Source organism: Lepidochelys olivacea (assembly GCF_965140295.1).
Source record: "Lepidochelys olivacea isolate rLepOli2 genome assembly, chromosome: 5".
Lineage (NCBI taxonomy): Eukaryota > Metazoa > Chordata > Testudines > Cheloniidae > Lepidochelys > Lepidochelys olivacea.
Window position 1 is genome coordinate 44,661,089 of NC_140415.1, and position 24,345 is coordinate 44,685,433.

General features: G+C 40.3%; 1 protein-coding gene across 1 annotated transcript in view; it reads left to right on the forward strand.

The window, feature by feature from the left end:
• Positions 1–21,003, forward strand: part of CDK7 (cyclin dependent kinase 7) — a gene marked incomplete at its 5' end in the record, with an annotated part of 33,298 nt that extends 12,295 nt beyond the window's left edge. The window contains 8 exon segments of the mRNA XM_084629525.1: positions 856–924; positions 3,885–3,995; positions 4,875–4,993; positions 6,449–6,548; positions 8,107–8,193; positions 10,566–10,715; positions 18,526–18,673; positions 20,776–21,003. Of these exon segments, the coding sequence (XP_084485651.1) occupies positions 856–924; positions 3,885–3,995; positions 4,875–4,993; positions 6,449–6,548; positions 8,107–8,193; positions 10,566–10,715; positions 18,526–18,673; positions 20,776–20,801 (810 nt within the window). The 3' untranslated portion in view covers positions 20,802–21,003.
• Between the last annotated feature and the right edge of the window lie 3,342 nt (positions 21,004–24,345).

A 24,345-nucleotide genomic window follows, 5' to 3' on the forward strand; every position in this document is an offset into this window, starting at 1 on the left:
GGGGGGAAGGAGGCATGTGACCCTCCCCTTATGCCTCCCCTCTACACTCAAGAATAAGTAAAGCATTTTTGAAAGAGCAAGAACAAGGAAGAGACTCCATCATGCTCTTGTCTGCTCTGTTAATTTTTGATATAACTCCCACTGTAGTTCAGGCTGTGAAGGTAATCCTATTTTATAGGAATGTCTAACTCTGTTGTTAAAATATTCTTGGTAAAATGTAGTAATTCATTGATATATCTTACTTTCCACAACCAACTCTCTGTACAGCTTTTCGTGAGTGATGTACCCAAATACTTGGATGCTAACATTGAACCTGTATTGTTAAATTTATTCACCTAAATTTGGGGTTTTGCTGATTATGTACTATATGTAGCCTATCACTTTTTAAACAAACTTTACATTTGTGGATAATCCTAGCACTATACCCAGACATTCAAACACTCTTTTCTTAACCTGTGTATTATATATATTTTTTTAACATCTTTAATAAATTTTAATTCTGTACAACTAGTACACCTTCCATTCAGGATCTGTTTTTTACAAAGACAAATTTAAGCCCCTTAACTTCCTTGTGAAGTGGGTTGGATTGGTCATTTCTACTTTACAGATGGGGAAACTAAGACAGCGTTTGTAATTTTCTTGTGGACACATAGCAAGAAAGAGAGAGCCTGAATGTCAGATTTCCCCATACTGCCCTCTAATCGCTACAGTATGTTCTCTTCCCTGTATGTGCAACCCTGCTCCCCCATCCTGAAAACCCTCACAACACATACTGAAGTGTCACAGCATTAAAATATTAAAAGTACTCTGCAGTCAAATATATTTTTCATTTTGTGGTGTATTTTGGTTTTCCAGCTTCTTGATGCATTTGGACACAAATCCAATATTAGTCTGGTCTTTGATTTTATGGAAACAGATCTAGAGGTAAGACTGCTTTAGCTGTTGCCTTCTTTTGATTCAATACTTGGAATGTTTTAATTTTCAATATTGTGTACAAAACCATTGAAATACTGGAAACCATGATAATGTATTCCTTTTTCATATTGATATGCAGATAGTATCTCCAAGTAAATGCATTCTGAAAATACTTATATCAAGAAAGATTAGTGATTTGTATTTGTAAGACATCAGAATCTGTAACATGAATTAGACAAATACAACTTTGTCAGTTCAGGTCATATCTTTTTAAAATCCTGTTTTATAGTATATTAACATTCATGCATTCTTAATTAGGATGCAATGCTTTACTTTTTAATACTGCTCTAGACTGTCAGTAGGCTTTTGTCAAGAAATAGTTTATTAATCTCATATTTGTGTAGTATTAACGTTTTGAGACCCCAGTCATAGACCAGGACCTCGTTGTGCTAGACACTGAATTTTGTAATTAGTAGTAATAGGCATGCAATCCTGTTTGAATCTGTTCTGTTAACCTGTGAATTGGGTGCATTCCAAGAAATATAGATCATATATTATCCATGGATAGTTTTCTGTTTTGCTGATGCTTGATCCCTATTGGAGTCTACATGAGTAAATCTTCTCAGGGGATTTGATATCACATGTTTTGAAGAATGCATCAAAATAAATACTGTAGTAGGCAAGAGTGCATGTTAAGTCAATGATGGTTGTGCATGTGCAGTGACTGTCCATGCTTTATAGGGAAAAGAGCTTAATTTAATGGCAGTAATATGTTATATATAATGCAGTGAGCAGCAAGAAGAGCATATACAAACATTAAAAGACTAGTTGTCTGTTTCACTAATATCTGTAATGCCTGTCATAAAGGAAGATCTGCTTCAACTAGAGGAATACAAGATCAAAACAAAGTTAATATATTACTAAACAAAATGAAAGTTTTTTGCTAATAGCAATGTTTACCTTTTCCTTGATGATGTTGTGCTCCAAATACTCATAGGAAATCAAGCTGAGACTTGTAAAATATCAACTATTAGTTTTGATCTATGTATTTTCCTAATATGTTTACTTAGTTTTGAATTTTATAGATAAGTAAAGTTAAATCTATTTGTCTAGTGACAAACTAGGACAAGGGAAAACAAAGCATTCATTTGTATTTTGGTAACATCCAGAAGACCCAGCTGGGATCAGGATCTGTAGTGATTAGCACTGTACGACATATAAGAACATAAGAATGGCCATACTGGGTCAGACCAAAGGTTCATCCAGCCCAGTATCCTGTCTACCGACAGTGGCCAATGCCAGATGCCCCAGAGGGAGTGAACCTAACAGGTAATGATCAAGTGATCTCTCTCCTGCCATCCATCTCCACCCTCTGACGAACAGAGGCTAGGGACACCATTCCTTACCCATCCTGGCTAATAGCTATTAATGGACTTAACCTCCATGACTTTATCCAGTTCTCTTTTAAACCCTGTTATAGTCCTAGCCTTCACAACCTCCTCAGGCAAGGAGATCCACAGGTTGATTGTGCGCTGAGTGAAGAAGAACTTCCTTTTATTCGTATTAAACCTGCTGCCCGTTAATTTCATTTGGTGGCCCCTAGTTCTTATATTATTGGAACAAGTAAATAACTTTTTTCCTTATTCACTTTCTCCACACCACTCATGATTTTATAGACCTCAATCATATCCCCCCTAATCTCCTATTTTCCAAGATGAAAAGTCCTATCCTCTTTAATCTCTCCTCATATGGGACCCATTCCAAACCCCTAATCATTTTAGTTGCCCTTTTCTGAACCTTTTCTAATGCCGGTATATCTTTTTTGAGATGAGGGGACCACATCTGTATGCAGTGTTCAAGATGTGGGTGTACCATGGATTTATATAAGGGCAATAAGATATCCTCCATCTTATTCTCTATCCCTTTTTTAATGATTCCTAACATCCCGTTTGCTTTTTTGACTGCTGCTGCACACTGCGTGGATGTCTTCAGAGAACTATCCATGATGACTAAGATCTGTCTCCTGGTTAGTTGTAGCTAAATTAGCCCCCATCATATTGTGTAGTTGGGGTTATTTTTTTCCAATGTGCATTACTTCACATTTATCCTCATTAAATTTCATTTACCAAGTTTTCATATAGAAAACTTAGTGCAGTCTAAGAACTATTTTAGATATTTTACAAATTTCAACTTGAATTTTTAAGCATGTTGGGAAATGGAAGCTACTGTAGGAGTGCAAAGCATTATTCGTAGAAAACAAGTGGAGGGAGCAGTGTGTAGAGGCAGAGAGAATGTTTTAAAAAATAGGATGGAGCAAGTTCTTGAAAGCTATACAAAAAAGTGGAGGCCATTTTTACTTGGATTCTGAAACAAGTGGATTTGTTAAAATGGTAGTCAATAGGTCATACCTACATGTATGTGCAGAGAGCTCTTGTACTCTGCCAAGGCTAGAGTCCTGGAGCTATATTGAAGGAAGGTAAAATAGTTCAGGCAGAGCACACACAAGTATAAATGAGGATTTATGTGAGGGACTTACCGCAATAGCATATGCGGTATATTTTGTTGAGGTGGTAGAGTTAAGCATATTCCTTTTGCTTAAGAGAGGCACTTTAGCTCTTGAAATAACTAGCTGGAAGAAGTTGAGATTTCAGATCAAGCTTATGTGGTCATGCGGGTAGAGAAAACATGGAGTCAATATAAACTTAACACAAATATGGTATCCGGAATAGCTATGGTCTCCATTTCAATTTCCATTCTCCAGTGTAGTTAGCTATAACTTTTTCTAGAGAAACTTAAGAATTTCAACTACTTTTTACATAACTCAGTGGCATAGAGTCTTATTAGCAATTGCACCATGTAACATTCAACTTTGCTTAAAGGAAAATAGTAACATTAAGCAAAAAGAATTGTAATATAATTAAACATAGTTAGATTTTTGGTAGAGAGTTTCATAACGTGCTTTTTCCCAGGTTATAATAAAGGATAGTAGTCTTGTGCTGACACAATCTCACATCAAAGCATATATGCTGATGACACTTCAAGGACTGGAATATTTACATCAGCACTGGATTCTACACAGGGTAAGTAAGAATATTCTAAAAGGAACAAAGTCCCTTTCAGTAAAAGAGTTGCTAAAGGAAACTTTACACCCTGTAACAAAATGGTGACACTTTTTGGTAGAGCTTAGTTGATCCAAAAGTAATCTCTCTCTCTGTAAAGTCCATGTAGCATAGTTTTATAAAAGGGCGGGGGGCATGGGCGGGCGCTGAGGGGAGAAGAAAAACTTTAGTGTTTTTTATTATGGAGACACAATTCCAATGCCTGCAGCCCAATAGCTGAGAAACCCTACAATAACAATCCACTGTACAGTTAGGAAAGTATTCCTATTTACTTATGAAAGTCTTCCATTTCAAAATTGCAGTAGAGTACTGTATAATGGTACTTTAAATCTTTTGATTGCAACTCTTATCTTGGCTGTTCTGAACTGGAAAGTACCAACTTATTGTGATGAAATAAATGACTGAATGGAGTTTAAAAAAGGCTGGTTTCAAGTGTGTAGTAGAAGGCTGCTAAATTCCTAGTTAATATATTTTAAAAATCAATTCTAATAAAACTAGTGTACTGCACTTCAGGGAGCAAATGCATCTCTAAAACTTTTGTGGTAACTGTCAGTGTAATGCCACAAAACTAAACTGCTGCTCTTTGGCAGCAAAGATATGGCCACACTTAAATCAGCTTTTTAAAGGTGTTTGGAAAATCTGCAGCTCAAGTAGCAGAAGCACTACAGCCAAAGACACTCATAGATGTAATGCAAAGTTTATTTTTGCAAAAGGGGCTTTCTATAAAGATAGAAGCTTGTCTCTTAGAATAACTTTAATAAAAGAGTGCCGGGGAGCTCCTTATTAGTCATGCTTTTATTGATACAGTAAATTTTATTGTCTTTGTCCCTTTCTTGACAGGATCTCAAACCAAACAATTTGTTACTAGATGAAAATGGGGTTCTAAAATTGGCTGACTTTGGCTTGGCAAAATCTTTTGGAAGCCCAAATAGAGTCTATACACACCAGGTAGTAACAAGGTAAGAAATAAAGCACTCTGCTTGGCTGTTGGATAGATGGGTATCTTGTAAAATCAGTTCTGTGCACAAGCCCAAGAGCTAACTTTATAAGAATGTGGCAATGGGAACCTGAATAACTGCTATAAAAGCTGACCTCAGTGCTTTGCAAGGTTATCTAATTGCTTTTGAGAACTGCCAGTAAAAAGGATTTTTGTATCTGTGTTGGTCCCAGGATATTAGAGAGACAAGGTGGGTGAAGTAATATCTTTTATTGGACCAAATTCTCTTGATGAGAGAGACAAGATTTTGAGCTTACACTGAGCTCTTCTTCAGGTCACATGTGTAAGCTTGAAAGCTTGTCTTTCCAGGAGAGTTTGGTCCAATAAAAAAATATTACCTCACCCACTGTCTGTGTAAAAACGATTATGGAATACACGCCTATACAAGATCTTCTGTAACTCTAGTGTAGTCTTTTCTTCAGAAACACAAGGAATATGTACACTAGTCTTTAAGTCTGGTTGTAGTTAACTTCTGAAACAATGAGGCTTATGCTCTTTATTTTTTATATATTAATCAGACTATTTGCCCTAAATGTAGTATTCCTAACCACTCACTCATGTGCCTCTTAAGGTAACTAAATGGTCTTAATTGACAACAGATGGATCTGTTGGTTTTTTAAATATTTAATATACACGTCTAAAAACAGAGTGGGGGTGCAAGGCACAACTGAACTGCCAGAATATTTTTTTCGTTTGTCTACACTAATATGAATAGTTGGGATTTATTTTAAATGTCTTTTTCTAATGGAAGAAATGGAAGCTAGATTTGTTATAGATGTTTGATTAATGGAAGAAATGAGATAATGGTTCCAAATGTTGGCTATTATGCCATCTACGAAGTTGTTGTTGAATACTAGTGTATTCATCACTGCAAGCGGAATCTAATTAAGATGTTATCCTCATGTGTCAGGTAAACTGAATTGTTTTAGGCAGGGATACTAGCTACTTTGCGTTACTATTAACTGCCAGGATTCATTCTACACAAGAATCTCAGCACTTAGATTATCAGTGGCTGTCTCTGTCACTTTTGAGGTCTGGATATTGGCAGGAATTTTGATGCCTACTTGTTTTGTTTCCTGACAAATAACCTTGATCGTTTTTTCGTTTATTCAGACTGCCAGTTATCCTCTGTCTTTTGAGTTTGCACTCCAATTGTTTGCTAAGTGCAAATATGAACTGCAATTTCACTTCATTTTGGGGAGGTGTGTACAGCATTGGGATGTTGAACCACATCCTTAAAGGGAAAAAAGGTCTCTCCAAGATGTAGATCTTTTCAGGAATTAAATTGATGATAAATATCTAGGGAGTGAGCAATAAACATTCTCTAACACTTCTGCTCAGTTAAATACTTTATTTATTTGCATTACTGTATTATACAAATTATCCTTGCTTGAAAGTGTTCCTGCTTGCTTTTCAGGTGGTATCGAGCACCTGAGCTACTGTTTGGTGCTAGAATGTATGGTGTAGGTGTAGATATGTGGGCTGTTGGCTGTATCTTAGCAGAACTGCTTCTTAGGGTAAGCCTCAAACACAAATATTTCTGTTAATCTATAATATAATGTAGCTCTTGTACATAGGTTCTTATGTACTACTTTAGTATTTTAACCTTTGACATTTATAACCCCATACTATCTATTTTAATTAATCATGATCAGAAATCTGATATCTCATCTCAATCACTTTTATTAGCAAAGTCATGCATTGCTTGTATATCACTAGTGACTCTCAATCCATATGCACTGAAGTTCAAAGTCTAGGAATGTTAAAAGTATGTACTAACTTTCCATGTGTTGTCCTTCCCCTACTACCCATTGATCGGCAGAACAAAGTTTAATGTCAACATCTAACTTTAAATATGGTGGTTCTCAGATTTTGTGCATGGATCATAGCTCTTCCTTGCGCTTTGCTTTTTTTTTTTTTTTGCTAGTGACTAACTCATTTAAGTGTGCCCCTTACAATACAGTTCCTTAGGAAAAAAGGTGGAGGAGGAGAATAAACTTCTTTCCTCTTTTGTTCAAAAAGCTAAACTCTCTTTAAAGTAGGATAAGCTTGAGAGAAATGATGTTGATGGAAAGGGTAGTGTCCTATTGGACCATCTAATCCAATCCTGCAATGTAGGATACTGCACTACAGCATACTTGCTGTTACTTTGTCTAGTTTTAGACAATTTTAAGAAACTTTTATCCAAAATGTCTCTTAAACAGAAAACACTGAGAGGAAAATATAAACTAAATGTCACAAAAACATTGGGTGTCTCTTTGCCTTGATTTTTTTAATGAATATCTTAGTACACTGACTTTTCCGTTTTGATTTCAGTTACCCTCACTGTCATCTATTAATGTGTTAAGCGTGAAGAATTAGATAATATTAATAGTCACCTTATTCTTCAACTTCTGTCGCAGAACTCTATCTTCTGCCTTTGGCCTAATTCAGTCTGCCATGTACTTACAATACACAATTTCCTCCTCTGCTTCCAACGTAGTTTAAACTTGACAAACACTGGTTAGGCAATTTCTAACCCAGTGAATCAGTACCCCGTTAGTTTTGCTTGAGTGGAGATCATTTAATTCCTAGTATTGTCATCACAAGATTCATTTGGAAATTCTGAATACGAAACCTAGATAGTCTCCAATATCAGTCTTCCTCTTTCTTCCCTAGTTGTGGGCATTGGAAAGATCACAAAGTGACTGAGGAAAAAATTAAAACATGCAACTATACAGATTTAGGTTGCTTAACATGGTATGTTTAAATCTTTAGTAGGTTAAAAAGAGGCATACCTTTGTACAATCTCACTTACGTAATGGTTGTTTAGCTTCATAATAGAAAATCTAGTGATGAGGTTAATGATGTCATGCATAAATGTAAACGACATTTGAAACCTATTTTGACATTATGGTGAAGCCCCAAGCATTCCATCAGTGCCCGTCTACAGTCAGTTAGTATCCAAAGCTATGTTACTGTAACAGTAGAATACTTTCACAAAGGGAAAAATCAAAGTTGTTCCCTGGGAGTCCAAGTTCAGAAGTTGATTTAAACCTTTAAATTAAAATGGCTGTTGCATTTGCCTTCTTACAGGTTCCTTTTTTGCCAGGAGACTCTGATCTTGATCAGCTGACAAAAATATTTGAAACGCTGGGGACTCCAACAGAAGACCAGTGGCCTGTAAGTCCTTTAGTTAACAAACCTATCTCAGCATTCTCTTTTTATATTACTGTCAACTGCTTGAATTACATTTAAAGATGTACCAAAATATTTGGTAATTACTTTAAAAAGATTAACCAATTTATTCGAGCATGAGCTTTCGTGAGCTACAGCTCACTTCATCGGATGCATGCCGTGGAAACTGCAGCAGACTTCATATATACACAGAGAATATGAAAAAATACCTCCTCCCACCCCACTGTCCAGCTGGTAATAGCTTATCTAAAGTGATCATCAGGTGGGCCATTTCCAGCACAAATCCAGGTTTTCTCACCCTCCACCCCCCCACACAAATTCACTCTCCTGCTGGTGATAGCCCATCCAAAGTGACAACTCTTTACACAATGTGCATGATAATAAAGTTGGGCCATTTCCTGCACAAATCCAGGTTCTCTCACCCCCTCCCCCCCTCCCAAAAACCACACACACAAACTCACTATCCTGCTGGTAATAGCTCATCCAAAGTGACCATTCTCCCTACAATGTGCATAATTAAGGTGGGCCATTTCCAGCACAAATCCAGGTTCTCTCACATCCCCCCCACCCCCATACACACACAAACTCACTCTCCTGCTGGTAATAGCTCATCCAAACTGACCACTCTCCAAGTTTAAATCCAAGTTAAACCAGAACATCGGGGGGGTAGGAAAAAACAAGAGGAAATAGGCCTATAAATAAAATAAATAATAAATGGCCCAACTTTATTATCATGCACATTGTGTAAAGAGTTGTCACTTTGGATGGGCTATCACCAGCAGGAGAGTGAATTTGTGTGGGGGGGTGGAGGGTGAGAAAACCTGGATTTGTGCTGGAAATGGCCCACCTGATGATCACTTTAGATAAGCTATTACCAGCTGGACAGTGGGGTGGGAGGAGGTATTTTTTCATATTCTCTGTGTATATATAAAGTCTGCTGCAGTTTCCACGGCATGCATCCGATGAAGTGAGCTGTAGCTCACGAAAGCTCATGCTCGAATAAATTGGTTAGTCTCTAAGGTGCCACAAGTACTCCTTTTCTTTTTGCGAATACAGACTAACACGGCTGTTACTCTGAAACCTTTAAAAAGATTGTTAGCGGAATTTACAAAACAAAGTGCAGAGGACAGTTAGTTGGGGTTTCCAATTTGCTATTTGGATTAGACACCTGCTAATATAATAGCATGTGGCAATTTAAGAGTGAAACTAGAACTTCTCATGATACTTTCATCATATGATGATAGCCATGGGACACACGGAAGAGTGATAATTTAATGCTTTTTCATTTAATCTTGTTTGATGTAGTCAGGTAGTTTGTAGGCATTTGCAAATGCATTTTGATTCAAAACAGTTATATGCTGTCATACCATAATTCAAAAGGAAGTGTTTAAAGATTCTTGCAATATTTTATCATGTTCTTGGTGCTTAATGAAAATTTTATCCTTGAAGAAATCCTTGTTGGTAGGATACTTGGCCAAAAGAGAGGATATATTCTGAAATTAATTCACAAATCTTCAAAATTAAGAACCTTCATTCCCTCACTTCTGTAAACTATACAAGAGAGATGTAATTCATTCATTCATCATGTTTACTGCCACTTTAACATGCTGTGGTGTGCTTGGTTAAAACTTACTGCAGTATAAATGATGTTGCTAGAAATATTTAGTATCATTTGGCTATTAAATTTATCAATGTAACTTTGTATGATATTGGGGGAAGAAGAGAGGTGACTTGCAAACTGGATGAAAACAACAGTAAGATATGCATTATTGCAACTTGAACAGGTGTTAATCTGTTTGGCTCAATTCTTTTTTCAAAATTATTCAGTTTCCCACTCCAGAAGCAGTTGCAGAGTATTACTTATGCGGAACATAGTCTCCCATGTTGTTGATGCAAATGACTTCCATGTTAGAGAGGCCAACTTAAATTGCTTTTGTCTGAAAATCTTGTGTGTGTTACTGCAAATCACTCCTAAGATTACAATAATGAGAGACTAGAGAGGAAATTTTTTTTCAATTTTGTTAGTGCATTTGATCCTCTTAGGGAATAATCATTTTTGTTGTTTCCCTTCTATAGTCATTAACTTTCCCGCTTTGTGGAGCTCTTTACACTGCATAATAGGAAAAATCCTTTAGAAAGGGGAGTATGATTGTAAAACCACAACATTGATAAGTTTGTTACCTGAAACTAATGTAATACTTTTTATTAAACTGACTCAATTTCAGATTGACAGTATGCTTTAAAAGTTGACTATTACTTCTGATCTATAAGCTGCACTGTGGCAGTTCCTTCAGTTGGGGGTATAAGCTTTTCTTTATTTGTTGTTTTAAAATTTAATTCCCATTTTGTTTTCATAGGGCATGTCAAGTCTTCCAGATTATGTAACATTTAAAAGTTTCCCTGGAATGCCACTTCAACATATCTTCAGTGCAGCTGGTGATGACTTGCTAGATCTTCTCCAAGGTCTATTCATATTTAATCCTTGTACTAGGGTCACAGCTACACAGGTATGGTAGACTGTTTTTATTGTATGTTATAGATGGTGTACATTCTAACATCTCTTGTTAACATCAGTTAAATATCTCTTGGATGTGAGGAGTGATAGTTTAGGTTTGAGATAAAATGTCCTCTTACTTATTTGTATTATAGTACATAGGAGCCCCTGCCATGGATGAGAACCCCATCTTGCTCTGATCATATAATTACTATAAAACCTTCTCATGCTATGGAGACTTTCAAAGGTATAAATGGCAGTTCGAAGTTAATGTCTGTCTGCCACTTGTCTTTGAAAATCTTACCCTACAGATCTAGGTTGAAGTTATGAGGATGAAAGATTTGGGGCTCATAGGCTTTTTTGACACTTTAATTACATCCTAACTTTGCAACACTATTTTCATTACCACTACCATAGTTCCTAGGAGCCCTAGTCATGGGGCAGGATCCTATTGTGGGCACTGTACGAAGAACATAAAGATGGCTCCTTCCCCAAATGCGCAGTCTAAGTATAAGACGAGACAATAGATACAGACAAATGAGGGAGCACAAGGAAACAGTGATTCCGTATGGGTCTGCTTGATAGTCTGTGGTATCAGTACACTGTTCAGCTACCTGGTGAACTTTGAGCTTTACATGTCTTCATATAGGACCTTCCATCCCTTATTTTATAAATGTTTAAATCATAAATTCATATTAATATTCCATTTTTCTCAGTTTCTGTTGCAACTCTTGACCCTCCTTGGTTTTTACAGTGGGAGCCTTATCCCAGAATTTTCATCTCAAATCTCAGGTTTCAGAGTAGCAGCCGTGTTAGTCTGTATTCGCAAAAAGAAAAGGAGGACTTGTGGCACCTTAGAGACTAACACATTTAATGGAGCATAAGCTTTCGTGAGCATCCAATGAAGTGAGCTGTAGCTCACGAAAGCTTATGCTCCATTAAATGTGTTAGTCTCTAAGGTGCCACAAGTCCTCCTTTTCTTTTTGCATCTCAAATCTGTTGCTGAAAGTCTGTGACAACTTTTCTTTGTCACTTTGTGGGGGGATGGATCCATATATTCTGTACTGATGAGTCCTTTAGCCTCCATGCTATAGGAGGCAGTCAGATGTTTTGATTGGCTGGGCTGACTCTCCAGGTAACTGCTCTCACTGGGAAGTAGTGACTCAAAGATTTGGGGGCTTTTGGTGGATAAACAGATGACTATAAGCTCCCAGTGTGACACCGTGGCCAAAAGAGCTAATGTGATCCTGGGGGGATACATAAACAGGGGAATGAGGCATAGAAGTAGAGAGGTTATTTTACTGCTGTATTTGGCACTGGTGTGACCTCTGCTGGAATACTGTGTACAGTTATGGTGCCCACAATTTGAGAAAGGATGTTGATGAATTGGAGAGGGTTTAGAGAACATGCTTTATAGCAGAAGTTCTCAACCTTTTTCTTTCTGAAGCCCACTTGTGTCACAATAATGGGTTTTCTGCATATAAAATCCAGGGCTAGTGTTAAGGGGTAGCAACAGGGCAATTGCTTGGGACCTCATGCCACAGGAGCCCCCACAAAGCTACATTGCTCAGGCTTCAGCTTCAGCTTCAAGTGGCAGGGCTCAGAGCCTGGGCTTCAACCCCATGCAGCAGGGCTTCGGCTTTCTGTCCTGGGCCCCAGTGAGTCTAATGCTCGTCCTGCTTGGTGGCCCCCTGAAACCTGCTTGCGGCTCCCCTGTGGGCTTTGGACCCCTGGTTGAGAACCACTGCTTTATAGTAATAGACTCAAGGCGCTTGTCAAGGTTCCTTCCCCACTCTGAACTCTAGGGTACAGATGTGGGGACCTGCATGAAAGACCCCCTAAGCTTATTCTTACCAGCTTAGGTTAAAACTTCCCCAAGGTACAAACTTCTACCTTTTTGTCCTTGGACCTTATGCTGCCACCACCAAGTGTGTTAAACAAAGAACAGGAAAGAGCCCACTTGGAGACGTCTTCCCCCCCAACCCCTACACCCCCTTTCCTGGGGAAGGCTTGATAAAAATCCTCATCAATTTGCATAGGTGAACACAGACCCAAACCCTTGGATCTTAAGAACAACGAAAAAGCAATCGGGTTCTTAAAAGAAGAATTTTAATTAAAGAAAAAGTGAAAAGAATCGCCTCTGTAATCAGGATGGTGAATACTTTACAGGGTAATTAGGTTCAAAACCTAGAGATTCCTTCGAGGCAAAACCTTAAGTTACAAAAAGACACACAAACAGGAATCTACATCCCATTCAGCACAACTTATTTACCAGCCATTTAAACAAAACCAAAATCTAACCCATATCTAGCTAGATTACTTACTAAGTTCTAAGACTCCGTTCCTTTTCTGTTCCTGGCAAAAGCATCTCACACACAGACAGACCCTTTGTTTCCCCCGCCTCCAGCTTTGAAAGTATCTTGTCTCCTCATTGGTCATTTTGGTCAGGTGCCAGCGAGATTATCTTAGCTTCTTAACCCTTTACAGGTAAAAGGACTTTGCCTCTGGCCAGGAGGGATTTGATAGCACTGTATGTAGAAAGGTGGTTACCCTTTCCTGTTTATGACAGAGCTCAATCTATTTATCTTCTCAAAGAGAAGATTAAGAGGTGACTTGATTAGCTATAAGTAGCTATACGGGGAAGAAATATTTAATAATGAGCTCTTCAGTCTAGAAGAGAAAGTATAACACCATCCAATGGGTGGAAGTTGAAGCTAGACAATTTCAGACTGGAAATTTTTAACAGAGTAATTAACCATTGGAACTCAACAGTTTACCAAGGGTTTTGGTGGATTGTCCATTACTGACAATTATTAAATCAAGATTGGATGCTTTTCTAAAAGACCTGCTCTAGGAATTATTTTGGGCAAGTTCTATGGCCTGGGCTGTACAGGAGGCCAGACTAGATCACAATGGTCCTTTCTGGCCTTGAAATGTAAAAAGCCCCTCCAGAATTTTCTCTGCCTCCAAAGACGCAGCATGCTAGGAGTAAGGGCCTTTGTAGGCTGTCCAAAACCTGATGAATTTTTTTCTTTTCCTCCTTTTTTTTTCCCCAGCTGCTTTTTTTCCTGAGCCAATCTACTCTTTTCGTGTATGGAGTTGCTGAAAATATTTTCCAATGGGCTCTAAAACTGATCTTTGCAATCCCTCCCTGGCCACCCTGTTTAAGATGGGATGGTAAACCTAGTAAAGACAAGTATCAGGGGGTAGCTGTGTTAGTTTGTATCCACAAAAACAACAAGGAGTCTGGTGGCACCTTAAAGACTAGCAGATTTATTTGGGTATAAGCGTACGTGGGTAAAACACCACTTCAGATGCATGGAGTGAAAATGACAGGTTCAGGTATTATATGACGACACATGTGAGGTAACTCCCTTCCCTTCAAGTGGAGAACCAGTGTTGACAGGGCCAATTTGATCAGGGTGGATGTAGTCTACTCCCAATAATAGATGAGGTGTCAATTCTAGGAGAGGCAAAGCTGCTTTTGTAATGAGCCAGCCACTCCCAGTCCATATTCAAGCCCAAATTAATGGTGTTAAATTTGCAAATGAATTTTAGTTCTGCTGTTTTTTCTTTGAAGTCTGTTTCTGAAGTTTTTTTGTTCAAGTATAGCTACCTTTAAATCTGTTATAGAATGTCCAGGAAGATTGAAGTGTTCTCCCACTGGCTTTTGTATGTTACCATTCCTGATGTCCGATTTGTGTCCATTTATTCTTTTACATAGGGACTGTCTGGTTTGGCCAATGTACATGGCAGAGGGGCATTGCTGGCACATGATGGCATATATAACATTAGTTCTAGTGAAGACAGCATCTGACTTAAAAGTCCCCCCCCACCCCCCCAAAAGTGTTCACTGACAGAAGGGTGGAATGAGCTCTCTGCAGAGACTATGAAGAATTCTCAGCAACCCATAGAATAGGGTTGATAATGGTCAGGTTTTTTGGGTGTGGTTTTTTGGGGTATTTTTTTTGCCAAAGCATAAGCTTTGGTTTTTTATATTCTGAGTTCATGCTCTCTGACATTCCAAAAAAGGGGAAAAGGGCCAAGGAGTTGGGATCATCCTTAGAGAATTTCCCTTACATCTGCTCTACTTTGACACCTCCCTTGATGCTTTCAGGTCATCCAGCAGATAGAGGACTCTAGCATAGTGGCAAGAAGGCTTCTATGACTGACTGGGTGTGGAAGGTGGATATTTCCTCAAGACAGGTTTTTGCTACCAGAAACCTATGTTTGGGGGTGGGGCAATATAAAAAGGTAGATCTAAAGCACAGGACAAAACCAAAAAACCTTTGTTAATGATAACGCTCAGTACAAATTTTAAACCATTTTAGGCATCCCTTTTGGGGTTATGGAGCTTCATATAGATAATGGTAGGACAGATGACAGATTCTTTAAGAATAGATGGGAGAATACCAGGCCTATTAAATGCAGAGGTGACTCATTCTCTGTGAATGTCTCTAAGAGCAATCAGTGACTACCTCCCTCCAATATTCCGCAGGGGGGAGTGGGAGCTTGGTTGTTTCGGGGGTTTTGGTGGGGTTTTTTGGTTCCCACCTGGTTTGCTGCCACCACCATGGACAAATGATTGACACACACCATTTCCAAATATGGTGCTACAGAATTCTAAAAGACCCCTCTCCTCCCCTAGCTGCCCAGCCCATCCCAGAGGAAGGCTATGCTCAGGCAAATCGACAGTCTTCTCCATATCAGGGTGAATGAGCCTGTCCGAGACCAGGATCAGTATTGGGGCTTATAGTCCATACTGTTCCTGGTTGTGAGGCAATCATGGAGGACAGGGCTGTCCTGGATTTAAAGACTCAATAAGCTGATCCACTTCCACAAGTTCAAAATGGACACTGCTCCTGTCTGTCATGGTAGCTACCACAACAGGGATTTCCTAATCTTTTTTTTGACCTCACGGAAGCATATCTTCACGTTTCCATCATTACACAGACGGTACTTGAGGTTTGCATACAGCACTCTGTACATGCAGTATAAAGCCCATTTTTGGCACTGCCACTGCCCCCAGGGTAGTCACAGATACTAGGGGCATCTCTGAACAGTATCTATCTGTATCTTTTTCTCAATGGCATTCTGATGAGAGACTTCCAGAAGAAGGAGGCTCTTAAGTACACCCAAATGAACGGGGCAGAAACATGGATTTATAATGCATATGGAGAAAAGCTAGCTTGACCCTACCCAGACAATGGAACACCTGGGAGTTTGGCTGAACACCACACCTCACAGGACATTCCTCCCCAAAAACGGGCAAGTACAGATTCTGGAGAAAACATACAAAATCCTTCACAGTCAACACTACTGTATGAAGATCTTCTAGGCACGTTCATTTCATGCCTATACCTACTGTTATGGGCAAAACTTCATTTCTGGTGCTTGCAGTACTGCCTACTCTGCTTTCCTGCTCACATTCAGAATTTCAACTCTCACTATAAGACTTCTCTCCACATTAAAAGGTCCCTCGGATGGCAGTTACAATAAGATTCACAGACTGTGTCTGCTTGGCAGAACCACAGAGACTCCATAATGATGGATGCCAGCTCGGAAGGGTATGGAGCTGACGCATCTCCACACATGGTACAAAGTCAGGGTCACTGACAGAATCTCACTACACCATAAACAGTTTTGGAATTGCAGGTGATTCACCTAGCCCTTCAGGCATTCCCCCACACCTTAAACTCAAGACACATACTTGTATTCATAGTCGGCATGACTGCCATAGCATATGTAAACAGATGGGGCACCTGGTTGAGCCTGCTAAAAGCAGAAGCCACATCTTTCTTTGGATGGACTGAGAGAAACATTTTGTCACTTTGAGCCGCATATCAAAGGGCAGCTGAATGCCAGTGATTGGCTCAGCTGCAAAAGCTCGGAGCAGGGGAAATTGTGTCTTAATTGTGTCTCCACCAGAGGTGTTCAACCCCATAGCCCAGACCTTTGGAAAACTAACATGGAAGCTCCTAGACATCCAGTTCCAATGCCAAAAACAACTCCTATGTCAGGAAGTGAGATCGTCAAGCCAGGGGAATCAATGACTTCTCCCAGGTATGGCCAACAGCTCTGCTATGTGCATTCCATTTTTTTCCCATAACATGCACCATCTAACAGACAACCAGCTGAAATTCTGATTGCACCCCACTGGCCTGAACTTCCCTGGTTTTCATACATCATGGAGATGTTTGAGACCCCTCCATCAACATTACAATGCACCCAGGATCTACTATCATAGGAACCTCTGCTCCATCACATCACAGCATCTCTGAAGCTGGCAGCCTGATTATTGAGAGGTCACTTTAAAAATAAATGAACACAACCCCCTACCCACAAACTAGTAAATTCCAGTGATGTGTTCTCAATCCTACTCAAGTCCAGAGTTTTCAGCCAATTCTTGGTATACAGTAACACAGAAGATTTTACTCATGATGCATGTTGAGATACATGGCAGGATCAGCATCTATATTTAGAGAACAGTCTCTTAGTAAAACATACGCTTTGTTCGTTCTCATACAAGTTTAGGCGACAGAAAGCTTTGAGTTCCTCTACCACAAAATATATATATTTTGAAGCGAATGGGGGAAGATTTTAAAACTAAGAGGTAAACTCCTCCATTCAAGATTAAAGCCAATAAGATAATGCAGCCTCATTGGCTGATGGTTCCCTGCATATGTTTACTAAATTCTAGAAGATTGGTAGACTTCGATCAGATGAAATCCAGATTTCGACAGGAGTTCTGCGAGCTATAGCCTACCTTTAGCCCAGCCAACAGTTGATAGTGAGGGCAGGACTACTGCTACAGAAATCCCACCACTGCTGAATTTATGGATCCATCCCCTGAAATGAGAGTGAGAAATTTTCTCATTCTCATCTGGAAATTTTCATTCTGGGTAGGTGATATGGGTTCATAAATTCATCCCATCTCTGTGTTTGTCTACCTCTGGAAGGTGATTGGTCAATTGTGCGCTTGATCCCTCTTTAGGGAAGAGTGGATGGATAACCATGCTCTTAAAAGTAACCCTCTGGGTTGTCAGTTTTTTGTTTTTTCCCCCAGATTGTACAGTTCTTAGTTGTTTGACATATTTTCTGCTATTGTTAATATGTGAATGAGTATTTTTATTCATTTCCTTCTTCTCCTTCTGAACTGTGGTTTATAGAAGCTGTGGAATTGAAATCTGCTTTAAAGTAGAGGGGTGAGGAGGGTAGAATTTAACTTCCATAAAATGTGTCAATTTTACATATCTGCTTCCTGTGTGTTCAGTTCCTCTGTGTACTCAGTAACAAGCTTTTCCTATTGGCATTGCAGAACCCAGAGCGATTAGGGAAGAGTAGAACAGAACCCAATTTACTTTGTAAATCAACATAAGGATGGTGTTCCAGAAATCTGGCTTCAATTCCTGGCTCTGCCAGAGGTGTCACTGGTGATCTTGGAAAAGTCAATCTCTGTGCCCCTTTCCTTTTCTATCTTGTCTATTCAGATTGTAAGCTCTTCAGAGCTGGAACAGTCTTAGTGTACATGTATAGCATCTGCCACAATGGGGCCAGGATCTTGGTTGGGGAGTCTAGGCACCTACTGTAATACAGATGATAGATAAATTATTTCAACTGGTAAATTGAACAAACTGTATGGAAGTTGCTAAGAGAATCTGAAATCTTGGATTTTGTAGCTACTCTTGAGTCTTCAGTCTTAGAACCCCCAGAAATGTCTTAAGTTATAAGCAAGGAGATTAAGAAAAGGAAAGAATATAGCTTCAAATCAATTTTGTGCACACTATTAACTTGACCAGCTTTCTCCCCTTTTTATCTTTAAGGCATTGAAACAGAAGTATTTTAGTAATCGACCAGGACCAACACCAGGAATTCAATTGCCAAGACCAAACTGTCCTGCAGAAGCCTTAAAGGAACAACAAAATTCACTTTTAAATTTAAAAAGGAAGAGAACAGAAGGAATAGATCAAGGTAATTTTTCTTCTAAATCTTTGCATTTTTATATTTTTAATTTTAAACTGAAGATGCATGATAAGTATATATGATACTGTCCCAATGTTTAAGGAAATGTGGCCTATATATAGTCCTCCATCTTATCAAATGAAATATTGCTCTCTAAATGGGCCAAATCTGAGCCCAAAACACCAACCTAAGCCCCTTGGTGACTTGTAGTATTCTTTTTACAAGAGGTGTACATTGTTAAAAGAAATCTTGTATTCCATGTAGATTCTAAGGTGTAGAAAAATTTCTGTATCAAGTTCTGTCAATATCCAAAACTATACTACAGTATTTAATACATCTTATCCTATGACTATTACCTGACTGAGAAGTTCTCTTAGATCCTTATGTAAACGGCATTACTTAAATTTTAATTGAGACATTTGATTGAATTCATTGGAAATTCTGAGCATTTTAGGACTGGTGTACATTAAATGTTTACTTCTCTGGTCTGCACATTCTTAATTTTATAGCCAGACTTCATCCGACTACTGGTCTCTACATGTTTTCATATGTAGAATGTACCTGCTCAGAGATCCTGAGCTTTGAGAACCTTTTGGACAGCAGTGCCCTCTGGAGCTGCACAAACAAAGCCTTATAGTACCAGATGTTTTGAATCAAGACCATAAAGGATGATATGGCCTCTACCACTTCCTTTTTTTTTCCCCCTCCTGGCTGAGAATCTGTGGACCTTGTTCCTGTGTCTCCAAACTCTCTCTGTATTTTTCTTAAATTGTGCACCTTTTAGTCATTTTGAATCAGACCTCTGAAGTTTTGGATATGGTAGATTTAAGCACATTCCCATTGTTTGCCCTGCTTAGGGGAAGATAAGATCTATACTGCAATTTTAGAGCCCTGCACCCTTAGTCCCACAAGCCTTAGTCAGCTGAATAGGCCAGCCCGGGGTTTTTACTACAGTGTAGACATACCCTAAGTGATAGTGTAGGCAAGATCTAAGTCCTTCTATGGCTTTTCTCTGACTTTTAACAAAGGGTAGGAAAGCAGTCTAATAACTTGGCCTATTCTACACTACAGATACAACTAATGATTGTAAATTCTTCAGAACAGTGGTAGAGAAAATGTTTGTCTAAAACTCCTTGTGCAGTTTGGCATTAAATAAGTTGGTGAGCGTGGTTGTCAGTGACTTGTAGTGTGGATGGGACCAACCCATTTTTAAACAAAAAGCCTGAGCTTATTTATAGGATGGTAGGAGACAGTCATGTTTCAGTAGGTCACATTGGTAGTGTAGGTGGACCTCAGGAAAGAGGAATGGAGTAGTGCTGCTATCCTGCCAGTCTCTGGGGCAAAGCCTAAAATAAGTCTAGTAAAACCGCTAAGCAGACACTGAAAGCGTCTTCATTTCCTCCACTGTGCCAACATGTTGCAGTTACTGTGAAACTGGAAAAACTTACTATCTTCATTACAATACCACCACCCAACCCATTGACACCTGCAGCTTTTTTTTTCCGCTAAGCTTAATTCTATTTTAAACCTGTAGCTTCTTATGTCAAATGGAAGGAAAAACATGTGGTGTCTAAAATGTTTCATGTCACACAGCCTTGCACAAAGATAGCTTGGAAACGTTTTAGGAGTACAAAACGCCTTTCTATAAATATAGCTTAATTTTATATTGCATGTCTCATGTAAACATATGAGAAATGTTCTGGACAACTTTTTTCATGCACGGTTATAGCTGCCCTTATATGAGCCTGCTCCAAGACTAGACAGGGCCTAAAGAGTAGTTAGGATATAGCTACAAGCCAAAGCTGTGGATGTTTATCCAAGCTAGCCTAGGGAGCAGTGCAGGCATCCGTGTGGGCTCAAGAACTGAGTGCAGAGGCTGGGTACATACGCAGCTCATGAGTCCCTACTGATGCCTGTGCTGTCTAGTGTTACCTGTGCGAGCTGGATTCAAGCTAGTTGTGATAAGCTAGCCTGTTCACAGCTTTTGCTGTTCAGACATACCCTACATAACTAGTAACACCTTGAGTTGGGGATTGGGACCTTTACCTCATTTATCAGTATTGATACAAATTCAGTTACTTACACTACAAAATTAATTTACCATTTTTCAGGATTACCAAAAAAATTGATTTTTTGATTACCGTGTATGACGATGATTAAATGGCCTGAAAGACCAAGACAATGGGAAAATGCTGCAACATTACCTGAACTTGGATGAAAACTGAATTTGTAATATATTTACATGTGTAAAATGTGAAACTTAATATTTCAGTGCTGAAACCATGTGGGGTGTTTCATTAAACCTATTCCTCTTTGAATAAATATATTTTTTAAAAAGAGCAAGATTCTTTGAACTGGTTTTCTGTGTAATTACTTTGAAATGTGCTTTTGTAGTAAGTATGGGAAGTCTCCTTTATCACCATCGGGCTTGGATACACTTGCAAGTTAAAGCGCATTAAAGCAGCCCTGGGTGCCCCAACTCACGACCTGTCCACACTGGCAAGGCACATAGAGCGCCTGGACTCTGCAGCTGGAGCGCTCCTGGTAATCCACCTCCACCAGAAGCATAACACTTGGTGCGTCTCAGCTGAAATGCCCCAGCGTCAGTGTGAACGAGGTGTTGCATTACTGCGCTGTGATCGGCCCCCATAATCCCCTTAAGTCAAATGGCCACTCTTGTCATTGTTTGGAATTGGCTGCAGGAATGCGGATATGTCCTTTCAAAGCTCCATTTCTGACAGCCAGCATGCTTATCTGCTCTGGGACAAAGCAACCATTACTGTGGAATGCTGCTTGAGAGGCAGGGGGAGGGGAGGTCTGCTGCTGTCTGAACTTATAAGACCGTATGCTGACATGCTCCCCCCCCCCAAAAAAACCCACTCTGTCCTCCCACATATACACAACACACTCCCTGTCACACTACACCCCCCGCCTCCCCCTTTGAAAAGCATGTTACAGCCACTTGCATCCTGGGATAGCTACCACAATGCACTGCTCTCTGTGGCCATTGCAAGAGCGGCTAATGTGGCCACGCCAGTGCATTTGAATCTGCCAGTGTGGATGCACTGCGGCACTTTCCCTACTGTGCTCTCCAAGGGCTGGTTTAACTCCCAGCGCTCTACATCTGCAAGTGCAGCCATGCCCTTAGACTCTAACTTGAGATGCAGGCTTTGCTGAATGAAGTGCTATGCTGGTGCAAACCCTACTCTAGGAGAGAGGCCCAGGTGAGGAGCCTGTGTTCAGATGAATGTTTGTTAGCCCATATACAGTTTGTTCTTTTCTCCAGCCATCCATACTAGACATAAGGGGATGCCACAGTTTTAACTTTGTTCCAGTTAAATCTGCCAATGCAATAACAAATGGGTGAGCGCATGTTCTCGTAGCAGACATGTAGATGAAAAGTCTTCAAGGGCTATCCATGCCGAGTTGCAAACTACAAAGAAGTACTCCTCACTTTGATCCTCCAAAAGAACCAACTTACTGGAAAAAAGAAATACAAATATTTGGACTAGAATATGGAGATATTCTAATACTAAGGAGATGAAACAAGAAGGCCTTGCAGCCTACAGAGCTGCAGTACATTTAAAAAGGAATGGAGGGATGTCTGAAGAGTAATGTGGCAGACCTCCATATGATGCTTATGACTCATATTTGGACAATACAATGGTTATGTAACGGAGTACAGTATTCAGTCATCCCAAGAAAACACTAGGGGGGAAAATATCATTGTTTCCTATATTACTGTGTACTGACCACTAGTCATTTAAAATTAGCTTTAGATCTCCTCTAAGACTTAATGGACTCCATATGTAGATAGAAATTCATATTTAATAACATTTGGTTTGACAAATTCTGTTCAGAAGTTACTGTAGCCCAAGTGTTATACAAACCACGTCCAGATTATTTTGCACTGCATGACCAGGAGGAATTGCTGCAGGTGCACAAGAGCCAGAAGACATTGCCCAGAAGTCAATTTACTAAGAGGAAACATTCTCTGATGAAATAAGTAATGCCTCTTGACACTTGTATTGTTTGAGGAAAAGATTGATTAAATGGGGCCCTGTCAGTTGTGTTTTTTTAGTTACATAATGTAGGTAACAACCTTACTTCACTAAAGCACACTGAGGTTTCACATGAGCACCGGTGAGTCTGAGTCATGTTGCATGTAGCAGTAAGAGAATTATAATGCTGGAATATACAGCATCTTCTCCAGATTTCTTTGGGGGAGCAGAGAACTTTTCTTTCCCTCGGAAGCTTGGCAAGAAGGGCAACTGCCTACTAGAAGGAATCTGTGATGTGTATAAGCCAGAGGAGTGGGATTCATGAGGTAAAGGCACTTGGAGGACTCTTCTATCCTCACTACTGGTCAGCTGGGGTAGGGGATGCCTGCTTCTGGCAGGAATCTTCACCTTCTCAAGGTCGGGCCTAGTTGCTGTGCCCCCATGGGAGGGTTCCCCTAATTTGTAGGTCAGTGGAATAGGATCTCCATCATTTCTCTTCCTCCTTTGGGTATATCTATGTATAGGGTAGAAGGTATGTTGGCTGCCATGTTTAACCCTAGTGCTGATGGGGCCTTTTGTAATTTTAACATTGGAGCTGGTCCAGGTGCATACTAGGTTCCCTGCTGGGTTTCACCCAACCAGCTGCACCCTCTTCTGTACGATTTTAAAACTCATTTGCTTTCATTTTAAAAGTTTTTTTTCCTAGTGTGGACAAAGCCCTTGAGCAACCCAGTCCTTCATGGTGAGAAGGATAGGGTAAGAATGAGTCCCTGCCCTGTTTTGGCGGGGGGGCGGGGAGAAGAAAGAGTTAACAGCTGTGGGCTGGGCCTTGTAGATGGTGTGAAGATTTCTGAAAAGGGAGGCTGCTTTTGAGCAGTAGACAAGGTAGAGAGAGAGAGCCTGGGTGTTGAATAGCTACACCTGCTACTCCTGGGGGGATTCTGCGAGCCTGCAGAAAATGTTCCCCCTCTTCCATCACACCCCCCCCCCCCGCCCCAATTCCTGTGCTTTCCTGCAGAAAATGGGAGAGAAGCAAAGGGAAGCCATGCAGGGGGGTGGGGGAGGAACAACCATGGTTGCAGTTTTGGGGGGGATTGCCCCCAAACAGAGGCAAGGCATGAGGGGCCCACAGGGTTACATGTCACTGCCCCCTTCATTTCTGCAAGCATAGAGCTGCCCAGCTGAAGGAGGCTGCCTCTGCCTCCTGGGTCTTAGTGCCAGTCATTCACTCCTTCTGTGTGCTGGGAGCCTTCCTATTTTCTGTCCAACAGAGACTGCCCAGGGTGGGGCTGGGTTAAGAGGGGGGGTTCAGGTGCTGGGTGGGGGAAGAGGCAGTGGGGAAGGAAGGGGGTGGAATAAGGCAGGGGAAGGGGAATGGATGGAGAAGAAAATGGGATAGGGGAATCACAGGGGGAAGCAGGATCCTAGCATGCAGCGTCCCCTCGGCAGCAGCTGAGGCTCCCCCATTAAGCCATCCCATCAAACCCTCACCCTAACAAGCCCTAGAACTGGACTCCCCCCAGCCCCCCATACTCAGACTGATCCCCAACCAGCTGCACCTGGACATCCACCCCATCAAGCCCTACTCCCCTGGCACTTAGACCCCTAATTGAGGCCCCTGGGTTCCCCTCCTGAGCCCCATCTTCCCACACCCAGAGCCCCCTGCAGAACGCCAACCAG